This window comes from Chelonoidis abingdonii, chromosome 15 (genome assembly GCF_003597395.2).
Source record: "Chelonoidis abingdonii isolate Lonesome George chromosome 15, CheloAbing_2.0, whole genome shotgun sequence".
Taxonomy (NCBI): domain Eukaryota; kingdom Metazoa; phylum Chordata; order Testudines; family Testudinidae; genus Chelonoidis; species Chelonoidis abingdonii.
Window position 1 is genome coordinate 34,706,028 of NC_133783.1, and position 19,373 is coordinate 34,725,400.

The 19,373-nt window shown below is 37.7% G+C and overlaps 1 protein-coding gene across 2 annotated transcripts in view; it reads left to right on the forward strand.

Moving 5' to 3' along the window:
* The window catches only part of IDE (insulin degrading enzyme), a 117,401-nt gene extending 98,538 nt beyond the window's left edge, over positions 1-18,863 (forward strand). For both annotated transcript variants that reach the window (XM_075072701.1, XM_075072702.1), the window contains exons 19-25: positions 3,206-3,317; positions 6,022-6,189; positions 9,267-9,539; positions 13,467-13,528; positions 15,877-15,949; positions 17,245-17,312; positions 17,926-18,863. In XM_075072701.1, coding sequence (XP_074928802.1) covers positions 3,206-3,317; positions 6,022-6,189; positions 9,267-9,539; positions 13,467-13,528; positions 15,877-15,949; positions 17,245-17,312; positions 17,926-18,021 — 852 coding nt within the window. In that variant the 3' untranslated portion in view covers positions 18,022-18,863. The remainder of the gene's footprint in view (positions 1-3,205; positions 3,318-6,021; positions 6,190-9,266; positions 9,540-13,466; positions 13,529-15,876; positions 15,950-17,244; positions 17,313-17,925) is intronic.
* Positions 18,864-19,373: the final 510 nt, after the last annotated feature.

Here is a 19,373-nt window from a genome sequence, read left to right on the forward strand (position 1 = left end):
AACATTTTAACTCTCTCACAAAGGAATTGTCACATGCAGTATTTGTAAATGCACTCAGATCTTTGGATAAATGTGATACAGACGTGCTTCTATACTAGTTTAGTGAAAGTACACTAGCACTAGACTATCTTATCTTAAAACACTGCAGGTCAGTGGAGAGGGAAGTGGCCAGCAGCAGTGAGGGAAAGAGCCAGAAGGATAGGATATAGAAAGTTGGAGCTTTAAATAAGAGCTCCAGGAAAGTTGTTTTTTATTTTTTTTTACATTTTTTGTATGGAAATGTAAACTAAAGAATAATCCCATCTTCCTCCTAACCCCCTCTATATGTGGACAAAATGTGATTAAATTCCTCTATAAAGCACCACAGAATTACTTAGGACCGAGCCTTGTATTGTGCTGACATGTATTATGTGACCCAATCATGAGAAAAAGATGTTTTCTGTAAGCGGTCGTGTGGGTGGCTTTTGGAGGGATAAAAATATACATCACTGCATATGGTGCATCTATGTATTTGGAGACCATGCTCATCAGAAATGAACTGCAAGCTTCTTTTAAGCTCCTTGCAATCTACCTGTCTGCTTAGATTTCTATTTTGACGTTTGTATTTTGCCACAATAGAGTGTTGATTTCTGCTTAATAGTAGGCTAATGGTGCTCACAATGACACCAACGTGTTATAAATGTTCTGTGGTAATTTGTTTTCTAGAGTAGAATACATATTATTTTGTCTTTGCCTTGAAAGTTCCTATTTTTCCCTCATCCCTTTTTTTCCTTTTCTTTTCCTTCATAAAGTTAGAGATCTTTTGCAGGTTTTCTGCAAGAAATCATTTTTGTGTTATGAGTTTACATGGCAGAACAGAGTAAGAAGTTTGGGTTTCTGCATAGAATTTTGAAACAGATTTTATAAGAAGTTGCTATACTTCTCAACAAGTAAGCCATGGCACTTAGCAATCAAGCCGTTTGAAGTTACACATCTCAGACTTTTAAAAAATGTTGGCATACATATTATTCTCACATACCCCATACCCCACCCCCATCATATCATCACAGTCAAGTTTTAAAGACTTTTTTAATTAAAGTGTAGTTTTCAATGTACTTTACTGAAATCCTTGCTTTTTTTTTTTAAAAGATCAACTTTTCATAAAACCACCTGAACTTCAAATATCCTATGTATTTGATGCTGTTTAGGTTGAAACTGTAGATTTACTGAAAATGTCTATAACTTTAGTACTGCTTAGGAATAAACACTGTATTGTGTATTTATAAAAAGCTAATTATATTTGACATTAAAAGAAAATCTAAATTTTATCATTTTAAAATAACTATTTTAAGAACTCCTATTCAATTAAAATATTAACATCCACTTTTAATCCACAACTAAAGCACAGCAATGTAATCTACATCTGTGGGTATATTCACATATTGAAGCGTCTGGGTAAAATTTTCAGAAGTGCCCAAGTGACTTAAGATTCTAAGGTTCTTTTTCAAGACTCACTTAGGCCCTTAGGAGTCTAGTAGGGGTATGTCTTCACTACCCGCTGGATTGGCAGGTAGCGATTGATCTATCGGGGATCGATTTATCGCGTTTCGTCTAGATGCGATAAATTGACCCCCAAATGCGCTCCCGTCAACTCCGGAACTCCACCAGGGCGAGAGGCAGAAGTGGAGTCGACAGGGGAGCTGCAACCGTGAGGATGGGAGGTAAGTCAAAATAAGATATGTCGATTTCAGCTATGCTATTCCCGTAGCTGAAGTTGCATATCTTACATCAACACGCCCCACCAGTTTGGAAAGTCGATTAGGCACTTTTATAAATTTTACTCTCTGTCTTTAGAACTATGATCAACGTTGCATCCAAACTACGTTACTTCAGCATTTCCTGCCATGTTAATTGCCATGTATTGATGTTTGTATGTTGTATACTTCAGTGTATTTAAAAAAAAATCTGATAACGTTTCTGAAAGAACAAATGAAGTTTATAGTTTTCAATTAAAAATGGTAACAGCTGGTCTGCTACCATGTCACATACCTGTACATACAAGGTCTTCTCTCTCTCTTTTTTTTTTTTGTGAACTTCTTAATTGTGTGTGCTCTGTTTGTGGGCACAAAGGCAGGAACTCAGCAAGGTCTTTAAGCATGCGACTCATCCCATTCCTATACAGTAAACTACATGCTTTAAATTCCATTGACTTCAGTGGCACTGAAGCTTGTGCTTAAGTGCTTTGACAAATAGGGGCAGGATTACTCACATGTTTAAATGATTTGTTGAATTGGAGTCTAAAAACTGCTTCCTGCAGCATCTCTGTATGCCAACGTAGCCTGCCAGGCTAGGAGAAGAAAATATGGTGGTCCTAATTTTTTTTTTTTTACTCAAGATGCTCTAGAAACTTGTGTTGTCTCTCCCTAAAGGAAATATTTAGGATTTTAGGAAGGGATTCACCTAAGGGAGTTAGAGGCGTCTCATTTATTTTTACTAGGAGTTGGAGCCTGATTTCATTAGACTCTTTTGAAAATTCCAGCCCTAAAGTGCAGGCCTGCAACTGTTAACTGTCTACGCAAGTGAAGTTTACTTGCTGTCAAATTAACAGTTGTCACTGGCTGCTAGACAAAATTATTTTTCCTATTCTCCTTTCCAGCAGATGGAGACAGGAAAAAAAAATCTTGTCACTTTTATCCCCGTATACAAGGGGACTGCTTTGATCCCAACAGTCCCAACTCCACCAATGCAACAACATGGGGTGAATAGCTGTGCTGGTATAGAAAGACTTGGAGAAACCAAATTAACAGCTAACAAAATGTCATTTGTGTATATAAATTGGGGAGTACATATGCAGTTTCCAAGTTTGCACAGATAAATACTTCAAGGGTAAGAAAGTGAGAGCACATTAAGAATAGGTCCAAAATGTTTAGCTAAATGTGTAAAGATGAATGTAGCCAAAGGTACGCTCGCCAGTAGCACTTGGTTACTATAAAATAAATAGTAATAAAATAAACAAAATAAAAGTAATCTAATGTAGGGAAAATAATCTCACTTATTTTCACCTTATTTTTCACTTTCTTATACTTTGTTTTAAATTAACCATTCCATCCTTCTATTACTGATTTTGCATCTAACCAACAATAACTGCTGTCCTTCAGTGTGCTGCCAGCTTTAGGATTGTCAAGGACTAAATAAAAAAACTTGTAATTAATGTCTTCTTTTCCAGGCTGCATTAGGAATTATGCAAATGGTTGAGGACACTCTCATTGAGCATGCTCATACAAAGCCCCTCCTTCCCAGTCAGCTAGTAAGATACAGAGAAGTGCAGCTTCCTGACAGTAAGTTGAATCATTTTTTCTATGTTATAAAGCAAGTAATTTGAAGCTGTTTCCTGGTGTCTTCTAATGACTTTTGAAGTGAATATTACCTGTAGTTAGTCTAGAAATCAACTTCAAAAGATTTTGCACTGTAAATCTTACAGAATTAAATGGGACATATCATTATATGAAAAAAGTAGTAAAGGTAGGTCTGTGACATTAATCTTTCTATTATGCTCAGTAACTATTTTTTGTAGAACTGTAAAATAATATTTAGCTGCTTAATATATTGGAGTGTTGATGTGAAGGATGAATACAGACATGTGGCTTGCACAGCAATTTGAACAAAACAACATTAAAGTAAAAACTGTTCTTTGAATGGATGCAGACTTGTATTCCATTAGGGGTGTGTGTACTTAGTGCACCGGTGCCAGAGATTTTGCCTAGCAGTAGCTGTGAGGGACAGCACTCATGGCTGTGGCCCCACGCCTAGCTATCTGAGGTGGCACCACCCTGACCCCCTTCCCCTCAGTTCCTTCTTACCACCCATGGCTGGAGTCAGAGTTCTATGTGGTATAACCTGACATCCTTGCAATCAGATTTAGCGTAGTTTTTAATTGTATATAGTTAGTATTTAGTGGTAGTTAGTAGTTAGTGTTAGCTTTACTAGGTTTTTTTCCCTGTTGATGCTCTCAGTGGGATTTAAACACTGTCCTTCATGTGGGGGAGTGATCGCTAACAATGATCCCCACACCTGGTGCCTGCTCTGGCTTGGCAAGGACCACCTTGAAGAGCATTGTTTGATCTGCAGATTGTTCAATAAAAGGACTCAGGTGGCCTGGGACTTTCACTTCGAGCAGGCTATGCAGCCTTCATCAGGCCAACAATTACCCTCATCCTCAGGCTTAACGTGTGTGGGAACAGGTGCCTCTCTGAAGAGGTGGAGAAGCTGTTCCCTGTCAACTGTGCCAATGAAATGTCACATAAGACCAGCCACGACCACTGTAGTTCTCGGGATAACACTTCTGCCTCCTTCAGGAAAAGCGCAGACTGACATGGAGCTGGTGGTGGTGGGCAGGAAGACATGGGTGCCTGTGACCCTTCCCCAGTACTGAGTGGGAAGGTCAGAAACCACCCCCAGGCATCCGTTGAGTCTGTTACCGATGAGGGAGATGCCAATACAGACTGTGTTTATTCGTCAGTGTACCAGGCAGCTGCAGACCTCCTTTGCCTTTTGGTCCCAACCTCACCACTGGTCTAGGACTTTCCCAGGTCTGTGCCATCTATAGCACATCCAATGGAGCGAGCCACTGAATCCTCATGCCTGTTGGCACCACATCCCAGCACAGCTCTTCCAGTAGTAGGGATAGTGATGGTATCAGAATCAGTTGGGGGACTGCAGTGCCAGGAACCTCCTCTGCACTTCTGCAGTTGGCACCACACATGCTTCCCTGGCAGTTTTCACCACTCTTGGCATCAGTACAGTAGGGTGCTCTGGTGCCATTATTCACATCAGGACCAACACTGCTGTGCAGTTTTCTTTCTTTCTGTCTTTCTCTCTTTCTAATAGCTCTAGTGTGTTGGGGTTTTGGTGTGGAACCTTGAAATTTGACAGGGTTAAAGGGTTTTTTAAATGTACTTTGTGCATTTGCAGTGTGTTTTGGTACAGTATAACAATATTTGTAATTACGTGCCAACATTCTCCTTGCTTTGCACATGCATGTGTGTTAGTTGACACAAATTTTATGTTTAGCGCGTAGGTGCATGTGAAATATAATCTGAGCCCTCCCTTATTCTACACAGTCAAAGTGAGCGCCCCGCCGCATTCTGTACGAGGTATTAATGTCCACATTGAATGACCAGAGCTCCTGGAGAGCAACTTCTATTTTTTGCACTTGTACACTCAGTGATGTGCTGCTGCTTTCGCTTCATTGAGTAAAGTGTAGTTTCTATCCAAATAACTTCTTGCCATGTCTAATAGCTGATTATTTTTTAACCTACAGTGATTTTACAGAATTTATTTATAGTACTCAATTTTTTGTGCACTGCCAAAAAGTCAAGATTTAAGCAATAATTACTACGGAGATTGAGGACAATTCCTGAGAATATGTACGAATAGATAGCTAATGTACAGCGAAAGGCCATAATCTCTAGTTGATCATTAGCCTATAGGAAATGCCTTGTACCAAAGAAGCTATTGGTATTACTTGTTGAATTACTTTTAATGCTTATAAATCTGTTGGATTGACTGTCGTAGAAATTGAAGTCTTCTGTTTACAGAACAAATAAAGCACAGGAGAGGCAGTGCAAGCTTCCCCTCCAATCACACAAATGTACCTCAACCCTGATCCATAGGGATATGATGGGCGCAGTAGTCTCCAAGTCTAATCAGTGGGAAATCAGCAGGTGCATTTGAGATCGTTATAAGAGAGGAGGCATCGGCATGGTGTTCTCTGCGAGGACCCTTGGCTTTTGGAATTCACTTACCCATGTGACTCTCCAAGCTAGGATTTGTTAACCTTGTGAACATACTATAAAAATCTTTCTCCCACAGGTTGATGAACAGGTTGTCTGATTATTAATAGAAGATTTGCATTGAATCTTGTCTTTTTCTTGTAATCAGATTCTGTCTGCAGCTAGACTGTCTGTTTTTCCTACTTGGACTCTATTTGGGAAGGAGTGTGAGAGAGAGAGAGAGCCTAATTACTTTAACTTTCTCTTTTAGGAGGTTGGTTTGTCTATCAACAGAGGAATGAAGTTCATAACAACTGTGGCATAGAAATATATTACCAAACAGATATGCAGAGTACCTCTGAGAATATGTTTTTGGAGCTCTTCTGTCAAATTATATCAGAGCCTTGCTTCAACACTCTGCGTACCAAGGAACAATTAGGTGAGTTTTGCCCGAGTTATCCTCCATATCTCAGTAATAAATAAGGATAAGTATGATGATAGACTTTCTATAGCTCTGCTTCTACCCTGCTCCCTGAATGCCATTTAAAGGACATTTGGTAAATAAAAGTTATTTTAACTAATGAAAACCCCAAAGGCTATACAGTTGACAAAGGTAATCTGAGATGAAAAAAGCATAGCTTTTAAGATCAAGACTGAAATATTTGAAGACTGCCTCACTCCAGAAAAAAATGGTGTCTTAGTGGCTGTACAGAAACCATCTCATCTAAAGAAAAGCTTCAAAAACAGACTCCAACAAGAAACAATTGAACTGGAATTAATTTGCAAACTAGATACCATTAACTTGGTCTGGAATGGAGACTGGGAGTGGCTGGGTCATTAAACAAATTGAATCTATTTCCCCATGTTAAGTATCCTCACATCTTCTTGTCAACTGTCCGAAATGGGCCATCTTGATTATCACTACAAAAGATTTTTTTTTTCTCCTGCTGATAATAGCTCATCTTAATTAATTAGCCTCTTAGAGTTGGTATGGCAACTTCTACCTTTTCTTGTTCTCTGTATGTATATATATCTTCTTACTGTATGTTCCATTCTATCTATCTGATGAAGTGGGCTGTAGCCCACGAAAGCTTACGCTTATGCTCAAATAAATTTGTAAGTCTCTAAGGTACCTCGTTCTTTCATCTAAAGCTGTGAATGACAGGAGAGGGTGGATTAGATCAGCTTCCCAAAGCTAAATGACTGCCAGAAGAAAACTGAGCAATACTGACAGAGGATCAGTGACACTGCCTTTATGGGAAGTGGTAAGCAATAATGCTTACAAAGCCCTAGGTATGACTCATGGTTAGTAAGGATGTGACTGCACATGTATCAGAGCTAATTCAAATGAAATTTTTCACCAATACCTCTACAACTCTCTGATTCCTCTCCCATGTCAGAGACAGAGCCACTGTTTGCCCATGCTTTATCCAGTGGCTGCTCTTAGATTAGGCAGAGACACTACCACGCAAGAGAGAGCTTAAATTATCAAATTGCAACAAAATGAAAAAAATGAATCCTCACAGTCTTCTAGCTGAGTTCCTTAAACTGCATTCACTAAACTTGTCACTCTGTTAGGCGGGTGTTTACAATAGTAAAACCACTCTTCCTTTCCCAGAACTGTCATTGCCCTTTCTTCCACAACACACACTACACATGGAATGGTCTTTTTTAGATGGCATGCCAGGCTGCAAATCATACCTTTTAAACAATTATTTTTAGCTTAATACCTACAAATAATTCTTCGGAGCATGAACTATATACATTTTGGGTGCTACTGTAATAACAGTAAAACCTGTTGATAGAACTTTTCATTATGAAGGATCTTATTCTTAGGTAAACTAATGCTATGTTTGAAGGACAAGTGACCAACAATGTAAGCAGTATGGTGTGTGTGCGGGGGGGTGGAAATATTGCATGAAAATGCAGAATACCAAGCACAAAATGCCTTGCTAGGCTGAGTAAAGATTTTGAGTAAGTCCCACCTGCCACCCACTATTTAAAATATAATGTAAGTTATCAACTTGGAAATGAATATTAATTTGGAGATATAAAAAAAGCTAGTAAAAGACCACTAGAGTTCTAACTTAAACCTATGTAAACATGAACATGAACAATTAAGAGATCACATTTCTAGTATCTAGGCACAGGTCTGTACGGCTGCATAATGTTATAGATGGGGGTCCATTGTGTTTAATATAGATATTAGCCAAGTATTAGAGATTTGATCGTTTTACTAAGAATTTCCCTATTTGTATGGATTTCAACAAGGATCACTGGACTTCCTCTGTCCTGAGAATCTTAAGTTTTAAACCATAGTGATATTTTTCAGTATATAATACATTGAGAGAGTAGTACAGCTCTGTAGAGGAAACAACTGCTGGAATGATAACCATAATATGGCTACAGGAACTGATAAATCAGGGGTTCTCAAACTGGGGGTCGGGACCCCTGAAGGGGTCGCGAAGTTATTACATGGGGGGTCGCGAGCTGTCGGCCTCCACCCCAAACCCTGCTTTGCATCCAGCATTTATAATGGTGTTAAATATATAAAAAGGTGTTTTTAATTTATTAGGGGGGTCACACTCAGAGGCTTGCTATTTGAAAGGGGTCACCAGTACAAAAGTTTAAGAACCACTGTGATAAATGAATAGGACCACTTAGTAAAATTCCTTTTTATAGTCGATAGAATGAATTCCAAAATCATTCCAGTGCATTGCTGTGTGTAAATTGCACACAGTTGTACCAAACCTCAGTGATGAAAGTTTAACATGGTAAAAATTACTTCAAAATGAGACTGTTCCACTCCTCTGTGTTTGTATGTGTGTAATGAAAGTTTTTATAAAACTGAAAAGTAGTAACTAGATATAAATAGTAGATCTAAGTAATTATTCTGAATGCTCAACCTAATAACAGTTATTATCTGAGTATCAGAAACTAATAATGACAAACAACCTTTCTTCATTCTTTTTTTTCCTTTCTCTAGGGCAACCACATCCATTTCAGGGAAATAAAAGAAAACTTTCAAAAATACAAGATATAGCTTATATTTTTGAACACTGCAATGTTTTATTCATGGTATCATACAAAATGTAGAATCATAGATTCATTTCTAGTGTGTGACACTTTGAATAACTTGCTAAAATATGGGACAGGGTGTGTTGCCTATTGACAAATAAGGAACAAGTATCAGAGGGGTGGCCGTGTTAGTCTGGATCTGTAAAAGCAGCAGAGTCCTGTGCCACCTTATAGACTAACAGACGTTTTGGAGCATGAGCTCGGGTGAATACCCGACGAAGCGGGTATTCACCCACGAAAGCTCATGCTCCAAAACGTTTGTTATTGTATAAGATGTCACAGGACTCTTTGCTGCTTTTACAAATACGGAACAGATGGTCACAGTATCCTACATTGTTAATAGCCACAATTCACTGAAGAGAAGGCAAACTGAAACATTTTTACTGGACATAGATATAGATGTATTTTACCAGTTGCAATTTTTTCTCTTTTGTCAAGGTTACATTGTGTTCAGTGGTCCGCGACGGGCTAATGGCATACAAGGACTGCGATTTATTATTCAGTCAGAAAAACAACCACACTATTTAGAAAGCAGAGTTGAAGCTTTCCTAAAAACTATGGAGAAGTGCATTGAAGACATGTCAGAGGAGGCCTTCCAGAAACATATCCAAGCTTTAGCAATTCGTCGTCTAGACAAACCAAAGAAGTTGTCTGCAGAGTGTGCTAAATATTGGGGAGAAATAATTTCCCAGCAATATAACTTTGACAGAGGTAAGAAAAACAGAAACTTGTTTGTCAGATGAAAATGTGAAATTGAGGGCTGAAGTGCTGAAACATACTGTTAGTTCCACTTGTACTTATATATATAACAGTTTAATAACTGAAAATTCTTGCATTTCTCTTATCTGCTTGTCACAGAAATTTACACAGAAATATTCTCCAGGAATCTCTTAGAGACACAGTCGATAACTTGAAAGGCAAGAAAAAAAGAGGAGTCAAATATACTTTGCATTTTCAGTAAAGATAATGGTGGAATTCTGGCCTCACTGAAGTCAATGGTATAACTCCTGTTGACTTTAACAGAGGCACTATTTCACCCAGTATATTATAAACCACACAAGGGACCCCACTCTGAATGTTTAACAATTTAATTCAGACTGTTCAGGCTATTAATGAATGCAGCTATATAAAAGAGACGGTAACGCTTCTCTTACAACTGGAAAACTTACAGATTCCTAGGGTGACCAGATGTCCTGATGAAATCAAGACTGTCCCGATTTTAAGGAGTTTGTCCCGCGTCCCGACCAGAGTATGGTTGGGACGCCATTTTGTCCTGATATTTTGTTTCCTGGTCTTCAGCGCAATTCAGTGGAGAGTCCTTCAGTCACAAACGGTCTTCAGCAGTATTTCAGCGGCCAGTGCATCTGTCTTTTGGCAGCAAGGTTTATTACCCGCCACCAAAATACCATGGAAGACTGTCCACGACTGAAGGGCGGTGTAAGGATCTGAAGGGTCTTTATTACACTCCGCCGAATTGCCGCCAAACTCCTGGCTGGCGAGTGTAATAAAGAAGAAGAAAAAAAAATGTCCCCCCTCTGGCAGTCCCGATATTTTCCCCTTAACATCTGGTCACCCTACAGGTTCCGCACTGATATTAACACTGTAGGCCCAGATAAGTAAGTATGTTTAAAAAGTTCCGTATCACTCATTTCTAAAAGTAACATTTGATTGCAAATTGGTTACAGCTGCACTGAATAGGAGTGAATTTTATTAGGGACCTAATTTTTTGCCTTCTGTGCATAATTTTATGCATTTCTTTGTGGTGTGAGTGCTTTTAGTCTGTTCTTTCTACCCTGGGAGAGATCTACTAGGATACCTGGGTTTGCAGTATTTGTCAGAGGACATTCATAGTGGAGGACCCTATGCTCTGAAATTTACTCTCCCCCTTGATTGGACAGAGCCCACATTTATTGATCTTCAGTTCTTTTTTGCAGACTTCCATGAACCAATAAAGTGGGCCAGCAGTGTTAAAGGATTGGATGTATGATATATTGACTTTGTGTCAGCCTGAATTGTTTTGTATGTATTTTTAAAGATTGTACTACATGTGCACCTAGTGCCTGTGATAGGTGCAGTCATGGTTACCTTGCACAGTACTTATGACAATGCAAACATTCTTAGCCTTTACCATAGGCTTTTTCCTTGCTAAAATTTCCCACTGTTTCTGCTACCAGTGCAGCTCTACTAGTGTTGGCAAGAGTGGGAGCACTAGTGTAGGCCACAGCTTGTGTCTGAACCACCATGTTGTCTGTCTCTGTTCTGAGCAAGCCTAGATGTCACTCTAAGATTTAATCTTATATTCTAAAGGTTACAAACATTACAGGAGAGGTGTTTAGGGTGAGAATAATAGTAGTCTCACTGAAAATGAATGAAAAATAATTTATATCAATATGGAAACATTTATCTTCTAGATCATCCTTTTAAACTATTTTTTTTCTTTTCACCAGCAAGTCCATAATCTTTTTCTGAAATATTCTGAGCTAAATAGAGTATCATTTTTTATTACTACTTAATACATCTTGACACAGAGAAAGCTAAATTGGTTTTGCCGTAAAAAACATGTTTCTCTCCCACTTCTCCCAAAAGGTAAAGAGAAAAAGAAAAGGAATGGAATATTCTGGTTTAGATTTTGGCTTTGTTCACTATTTACTTAGTAAACACTTTAAAATACAATTTATGACAAGAAAGATAAATCAATTTGACAGTTAAAACATGTATTATCTTCTCAAAAGACTTGTCACATTTTAGGTTTTAGGGTCAGATCTACTCTGCCTTACGTTTGGTGTGTCTGAACGTTACTGCTCAGAAGTACAGTCTCCAACCTTCCTTTGATCTGTACACTCTGTGGCCACCTTTCCCACTGTAGCCTTCTCCACTGCTTTCCATTCAACATGCTGTCCTGTCACAGTACCAAGTTCAGCTTCGTTGGGGTAGTCAGTTTCCTGTGAGAAACTGCTTTAACTGTGTATACTCCTGTAATGTCCTATACATTGGCCTTAGTGCAACTTTCAGAAAACACTTTTTGAAAGGAGTGAGGGCCCTTGGTATACTGGCAATGAGATGTCATTCCAGGTGTAAAAAGTGACAGAGTCCTGTGGCACCTTATAGACTAACAGACGTATTGGAGCATAAGTGTCTGACGAAGTGGGTATTCACCCATGAAAGCTTATGCTCCAATACGTCTGTTAGTCTATAAGGTACCACAGGACTCTTTGTCACTTTTTCCAGAGCTAGACTAACACAGCTACCCCTCTGACACTATTCCAGGTGTAGGGAGCAGCATGAAAATTCCTACTCTCTGCTGCTTTTTCATCTGGGGTAGAAGCTTTACACCTTTTCTGTCCTGCTTTCCAGTGCCTCAGATGACTCCATCCTTAGCCGTCTTGTTCATATAGCTTCTCTCTCTAGGATGACTCATGGCTATCTGTAACCTTATCCTTGATCATCTCTTCTATACAGATGATACCCAGTTCTTTATTTCCCTTGACTTGTTCCCTGATCCTTTTAGTTCCCATCTACCTACATTGATGTAGAAGAATTTAGTAGAAAGTTTTTGTGTAACTAGAATTGACAAAAATGGAAGTTAGTCAACTCATGCAAAGGGGGAAAAGGTCCTCTCTTTGTCCCATGTTTCTTACTCTTTCACACCACGTGATTCAAACTTAACTTTCCTCTAAAGGCTAGAAGTCTGAATCATCTTTGTTACCAAACTTTTTTTCCCACCCATGTTTACTTATCACCATCTCAACCAGGGCAACATCTGTTCAGTTATTTTCACTGGCTTCCCATCATTTCTGAATTCAATTAAAAATTCCATTCTGTTTTTTCAAAACTCACCATGCACTAATGCCAATCTGCCTCTGACTTTTTAGTCATGTATTTATCACCCTGCATGTTTTAATTCTTAAATTGGATCCTCCTGCCTCACAAGTCTCCTCATTTGAAGGTTGCTCTTTCTTTTATGCTGCCCCTTATGGCAGGCTCTGTGTTTCTATAATAATTACACTTCTATAGTGGCATTATACAATGGACTTATATACATTTAAATGTATCTATCTTTAGCAATATACTGTAGCTACTGAGTCACTTCCTTTGCAAAACTAATTTATAAGACCTTCCTGTTCACTTTGGACCACACTGCATACGGAAGACCATGCACATTTTCTTTCTTCTATTATATATTTTAAAACTCATGCTATCTTGTTGTTTCCTAAATAAAAGGTTACCTAAGTATAGTAAATGTGAATAAAAAGCCATTTATAAAATCAGTATCTGTTATGAATTTGATTCATTCTTTTTTTGAAGATGGAGTTCAGAAATAGATATGCCTTTTTGGAAACTGAATACTATTCAGTTTTTTTTGTTTTTGTTGTTTTTTTTTATTTAAGCGTGTGCTGTTTTCTCGTCCTTTTATAGCACATTTAATCAAAACAGGCTCATTTTGTGCAATTCTTTAAAGCTTCCACTGCTATTTATTTTTCATAGACTCAAATAGTAGCTTGTAAGTTAAGAATGAAAAGCGTATCATTTGCAGTCCATTGCACTGTCTAAATTTGAAAGAAAAGTACTTTGAAAAAATACCATGATAATAACTAGCTATTATGTGCAGACTTGTTTTAATTAAAACTTATTGTTCAGATAACATTGAAGTGGCGTATCTAAAGACCCTGACCAAGGATGATATCATACAGTTCTATAAGGTAAGTTAGTCAAATATTTAGAACTTTATCACTAAGAAACATAGGCACTAAAGGTAAATATGCTTGGAATTATTTGTGTGAATTACAAGTTAGTACACATGATTGGTCCAGATGTCTTAATATTACAGTTCAGAGTTAATGTGGAACTATTCATCTACAAACTCCTGATGATTTCAGTTGGAATTTGCATATCTAATAGGAGTATGGCTCCCCCGCCCCAGTGATTTGCATGACTGTACTCATGTATTGCAACTCACATTAGCATGACAACCGTAATAACAACACTATATATATATTCAGTATTAGAAATTGTAAACATGTTTCTTCTTTGAGTGCTTGTTCACGTCAATTCAAATCAGGTGTGCGTGGACCACGTGCACAGTTGCGGGAAATTTCCCCCCGCAGCAAGCCAGCAATGATGCCAACATTTGCCAACAATTTTTCTTCCACAGCAAGCTGACAATGATGTGCCTTTCCACGCTGCCAAGTCACTGATCTCTGGCACTGAAAAGGGTGCACTGTCCTGATTCCTGGCACCGCTCGGATTCCTGGTGCCGCTCTCGCTTGCGGCACTGGTTGAACTTGCGGCACCAGTCCCTGGATTGTTTATGCTAAACAATTTATTCGCCTCACATTTTGTGATGAGACTGGAAGTTCCTTTTCCAGAGCTGACAAAGAGCTCTGTGTGGCTCAAAAGCTTGTCTCTCTCATCACAGAAGTTTGTCCAATAAAAGATACTCCCTCACCCACCTTGTCTCTCTAATATACTGCGACTAACACAACTACATTATACACATCAATTAGTTAAACACACAGAGACCTGTTAAAAATCAGACAGCAAATAAAAAAATTACCAAGAGATTTCTTTAACAGATGGTTAATAAGTGATAACCTATGTGATTGTCCAAGGTACCAGTATTTGTGGAATCCTACTCCATCCAGTTGGAATAGATTTCTTTCTATCTATTTTAATGTTTGTACTAATACAAAGTGCATGATTATCCAGTTGTCCCTGTCATAAATAGATAGCTAAGGGTTAATGTTTCTTTTACCTGTAAAGGGTTAACAAAGGGACCCAAACACCTGACCAGAGGACCAATCAGGAAACTGGATTTTTCAAAGTCAGGGAGGGAATTTTTGGGGTCTGAGTCTTTTGTTTGTCTCTCAGCTATGAGAATGTTCTTTCTATCTTCTAATCTTCTGTTTCCAAATTGTAAGTACAGGTAGAAAAACAATATAGGCTTTTATGTTGTTTTGGTTGTATTTACATGTGTGTAGCTTGCTGGAATGTTTCAAATTGGATATCTTTTTGAATCAGACTGTTTATTCATATTTTTCTTATAAGCAATAGCCCTGTATTGTCACTTGATGCAGAGATCAGATTCTTATGTCTTTTTTCTTTCTTTTTATATAAAGTTTTCTTTTTAAGACTTGTTTGAGTTTTTTCTCTCTGGGTAGGCTAAGGAATGAAGGGGAGGGAATTCTCTTTGTGTTAGATCTACGGAGGGTAAAGCTCTGCAGCACCAGGGAATTGGTGGGAGGAGGAAGAGAGAGAATCATTTCTGTTTCCTTGTATTTGGGGTTTGTCTCTTTGTGGAATAGAGGAGACATGCTTCTTGGTATTGTGATGTAAAGAGATTGCATCCGTACTATCAGGTTAGCCCAGAGAGGAAAGTCTGGGTGGGAGACCAGAGGGGGCCAAAACCCTGGAATTTTTGGATGGTGGCAGCGAGATCAAAGCTAAGCTGGTAAGTAAGCTTAGAAGGGTTCATGCTAAGCACCCAGATATTGGACGCTAAGGTCCAGATTTGGGAGAAAGGCTTATGATAGTCCCAGGTTGCGGGAGGGGACACTAGAAACATTTACGTAGTTAGGTGAGCTGGTCCAACTGACGTTGACATCTGTCCTCAGGGTTGATGTGCTTCCCCAAGGCTGCTGGGCTTTGCCATTACAGCTCTGTAGAAACTTTGTAGGCCCAAAGATCTAATGTATAATCTTGATTCCATAGAAATCAATGGCAAAATTCCCATTGATTTCCGTGGAGCCAGCATTTCACCCCTAGTTCCTTGGGGCTTCTGAACTTCACAAGACTGCATCACTCATGCAGCTCTATTCTGAAATCATTAAGAGCTGTGAAGGACTGGAACTTGGTTAAATTTCCAGGGACAAGCCCAACATGGGTTCAAAGAACCAAAATTTGACTATAACATTAATTACCACTAAAGTTGCACATTAAATGGTTGTCAGCCCTTTGTAATATGTAGACAAGATAGAGCTTCCTTTCGTGATTGCAGCTAGCTGTCACTTAAATTCTGTTGTGGAATAACTGACCTTGCTGCTTTCTGCAGGAGATGTTGGCAGTAGATGCTCCCAGGAGACACAAGGTATCCGTACACGTCCTTGCAAGGGAAATGGATTCCTGTAAGTATTGTATTGCGTAGTTTTTTTAATTTATTCCTGTTCAAGTCAGACAATACATTAGTGTGTTGTGCAGTACAAGTCCAATGCACTATGAAACCAAATTCTGGAAAGGTTTATGTCTTCTTGGAGGGAGGTATTTTCACCCAGGTATTTTCCACAAGAATATTTAAAAATAGTTCATTTGAGGGAAATTCAGATAGTTGTGGGTTTCCAGCCACAATAAAGATGATGAGCCTGCCACTCCTTCGCCCATTCTGAAGTGTCTGGCTATGTTAAAATGGTATGCCTAAAATGTACAGCTTCTATTTTTAATAACAAGACACTAAAAAGAACCTGTAAACACTTTGTTCTGCAAAATAAAATATACCTATTTAGTATGTTCATGTAGAAATGGAATAGACTGTTCTGATCAAGAGCAAAATGTTGGTCTGTTGTTGGGGCATTTCTGAGGAAAGAAAAATATAAACCTCCAATTGGTAATATGAGACATATTATTCTGTACTTGAAATACACATACTAATAATTTTACTTAGATTTTATTTCCAATTAATTAACTAATCAGTTGGAAAACAGACTGAGTTGTCATTTATTAACTATCCTGTTCCTCTCTAGAGTTAAAATGTAAAAAATAAAAAATGATTTCAGTAATTATCTGCAAGACTGATGACAAATTTTCCATGACATTTTGTGCAAAATCATTTGTCAGTTTGCATCAGGTTGTGTGTGTGTTGTTACACTATGGCTCTAAGATAACTTTCCCATCTCTAACTTCCATGACTGACCGATTTTCATTAAGTTCTTTTAGCTGATAATAAAATGCATGAGTAGGAAGAACATAAATATGCTTTTAAAATGTAAATTGAATTAGAGTGATCTGCCACCTTTTCCCAAGGGAGTAATAGTTGTAGGATGTTGGGTAGCACCTGGAAAATATATAGGGAACACAGATGTATGATTGTTGTAACTGGCCATGAGATGTTATCCTTGCTTCACACACATTCAGTCAATGGTATATGTAGCTATCAATTAAATACTGATTCTTACAGAAGGTGATTAGAAGTGGCATTGACTAGTGTTCACAAAGTCTTTTATTTAAAAACCCTCTTAACTGTTTATTGATCCGGGATATTTAATAATATAAATTAGTTGGTGGGTTCTGCTAAGCAAACACTACAGGAAGGGATCTTAAAATTCATAAATTGTACTTTTAGCTATTTGTCTAGCTTTTAAGAAGTAGTTTCTTTGAGAAGATATTTTAGAAGCTGCAGTCTTTCTAAGTTAATTTTGTTTAATAGGTCCTGTTGTTGGAGAATTTCCAAGCCAAAATGACGTAAATCTGGCACCAGCACCCCCTTTGCCACAGGTAAAAAAAAAAAAAAAAGGATACTAAAAATTGTTTGATAGCATAGAAAAATGGGCATTGAGTGAAGGTACAGACAGTTTGAAATCCTGCCTGTGACATTATCATTACAAATTGAGGTTCAGGCTCACAACTGTCCAGAGCTTCTAGTTTTTACAAACATGTTGCCTGCTTCTGTATGTGTGGATTTTATCCTGTGTTTTGAAACAGAAGAGGAAACTTCTGCTTCATGCTGGGCTTTCCAGTTGCCCTTGTCCTTATTAATGCATTGTAGAAGCAGTAAATGGAAGTGGGTAATTGTATGCTGAGCACCTACACTATAGAAAAAATGTATTATAAATAAAGTCTGAAATAATTTAGAATAAATGAAAGTTCTGATTGGGCTCAAAGCTTAAAAGCCATTTTATTAGGTTGTGAGTGTAATAGTAACACTGATGTATTTTTGAGGAACTGATGATAATCTGATATTTCAGGGCAAAAGAGAGCAAATAGGATTTGTGCATGTATGGATAGAACAGTTAAGAGAGAAAATCTGAAAGAGAGCAATTTCTCATGTTTTATTTGATACTGAGCAAAGGGTTTTTTTTGTTTTTTTCCCAAATAAACTTCTCTGCAGCCTGATGTGATTCAAAATATGACAGAGTTCAAACGCAGTCTACCACTCTTTCCATTGGTGAAACCACATGTCAATGTCATGGCTTCAAAACTGTGAAGAATCCCAATGGATGAAGAAATGCAAAGGGATCAATTTCAAGGGGTTTCATTATGAACAAACATCTTAAAGATTATTAGGATAAACAATCCTGTCCATTCTGAGAGTCCCTGATTCACTCTTGGTTCATTCATCGTTAATGGTGTGATAGGGATACTGAGAATTAGAAATTTAGTTGTAGTCATGTGTCATTTATATTACAAAACAACTGTTGAAAACCAAAATCAAGCAGAATATCAAAGGCTCTTGTAGATGCAGTATATTTTTTAAATAGTATATCCCTTAAAATTATCATTTTATAATGGAATTTGAAGAAGCCTCCAGCCAAATTGACCTTGCTTAAAATATCCATGTTATTCTTGCAAAAGGCCATTGAAAATAGCTCTATAATAATTTTTTCAGGAAAAAAAGTATTAAGCCTTTTTTGGGGGGAGGGAGGAGCAAAACTTTTCATAAAAAGGAAGCTTTGACATTTTTTGAGGGATAAAGTGTTGAATGATACCTTTTTTTAATTGATCCTCAATGCAACCAATTTGTTTTCTATTTAAGAGTTAAGTAGGTCAGTGAAAAAGAGGAAATTTTGTAACAAAATAATAAACAAGGGAGTTGTCTTTAACAGAAGAAGAGTAATTCAATATATTGGCATGGTTTTAATCTTTATATACAAATTTGGGAACATTTTATATTCAAACTAGTAAAATGCTGGAAACACTTGGGTAGTCCATCTTATTTTTGTGAGTGCTCTGCTTGTCTCTTGATTGTTAATACCTCATTCAATTTCTCAGGGTTGCTCTGAGTTGTTTCCTTCTGGTTGAATAATAAATTTTTATTTTATTTTTAAATTGATATCACTTTTGTTTCCAGTTCATAAACTGGATGAGGTCACCAATGGTTTTTTGCCCAGTATATTGTTATATTAGGTCTCTATCCAGCAAAACACTTAAAAATATGCATAACTATAAGGATGTGCGTAAGTGCTTTACTAGATCACAGCCTCAGTTTTTGACATAAGCACAGATCAAGTCAAGTCTGGCTACATGAATGCATCAATTGAGTTTCCTGTATAAGGCTACATGGCTTAGATGCTCAGTCTTCACACTCCTTTTTCTGTCATTCAAAACAAAACAGCAGCACAACACTCTAGTTAATTCCGGTTATATCACAAGATCAGCACAGAAACACAGTAGCCACATGTATAATTCATAATTTTAATTCATAAAGAAAATACCAGAATAATATATAATTAATCCAATTCTTCACCCTTTACTGAGCTTCATTGGTGGTTCTGCATCAGTAAAGAAGGCAGGATTAGGCCAAAAGATACAAAAAAGATTTTTAAAAGAGTTATTTTT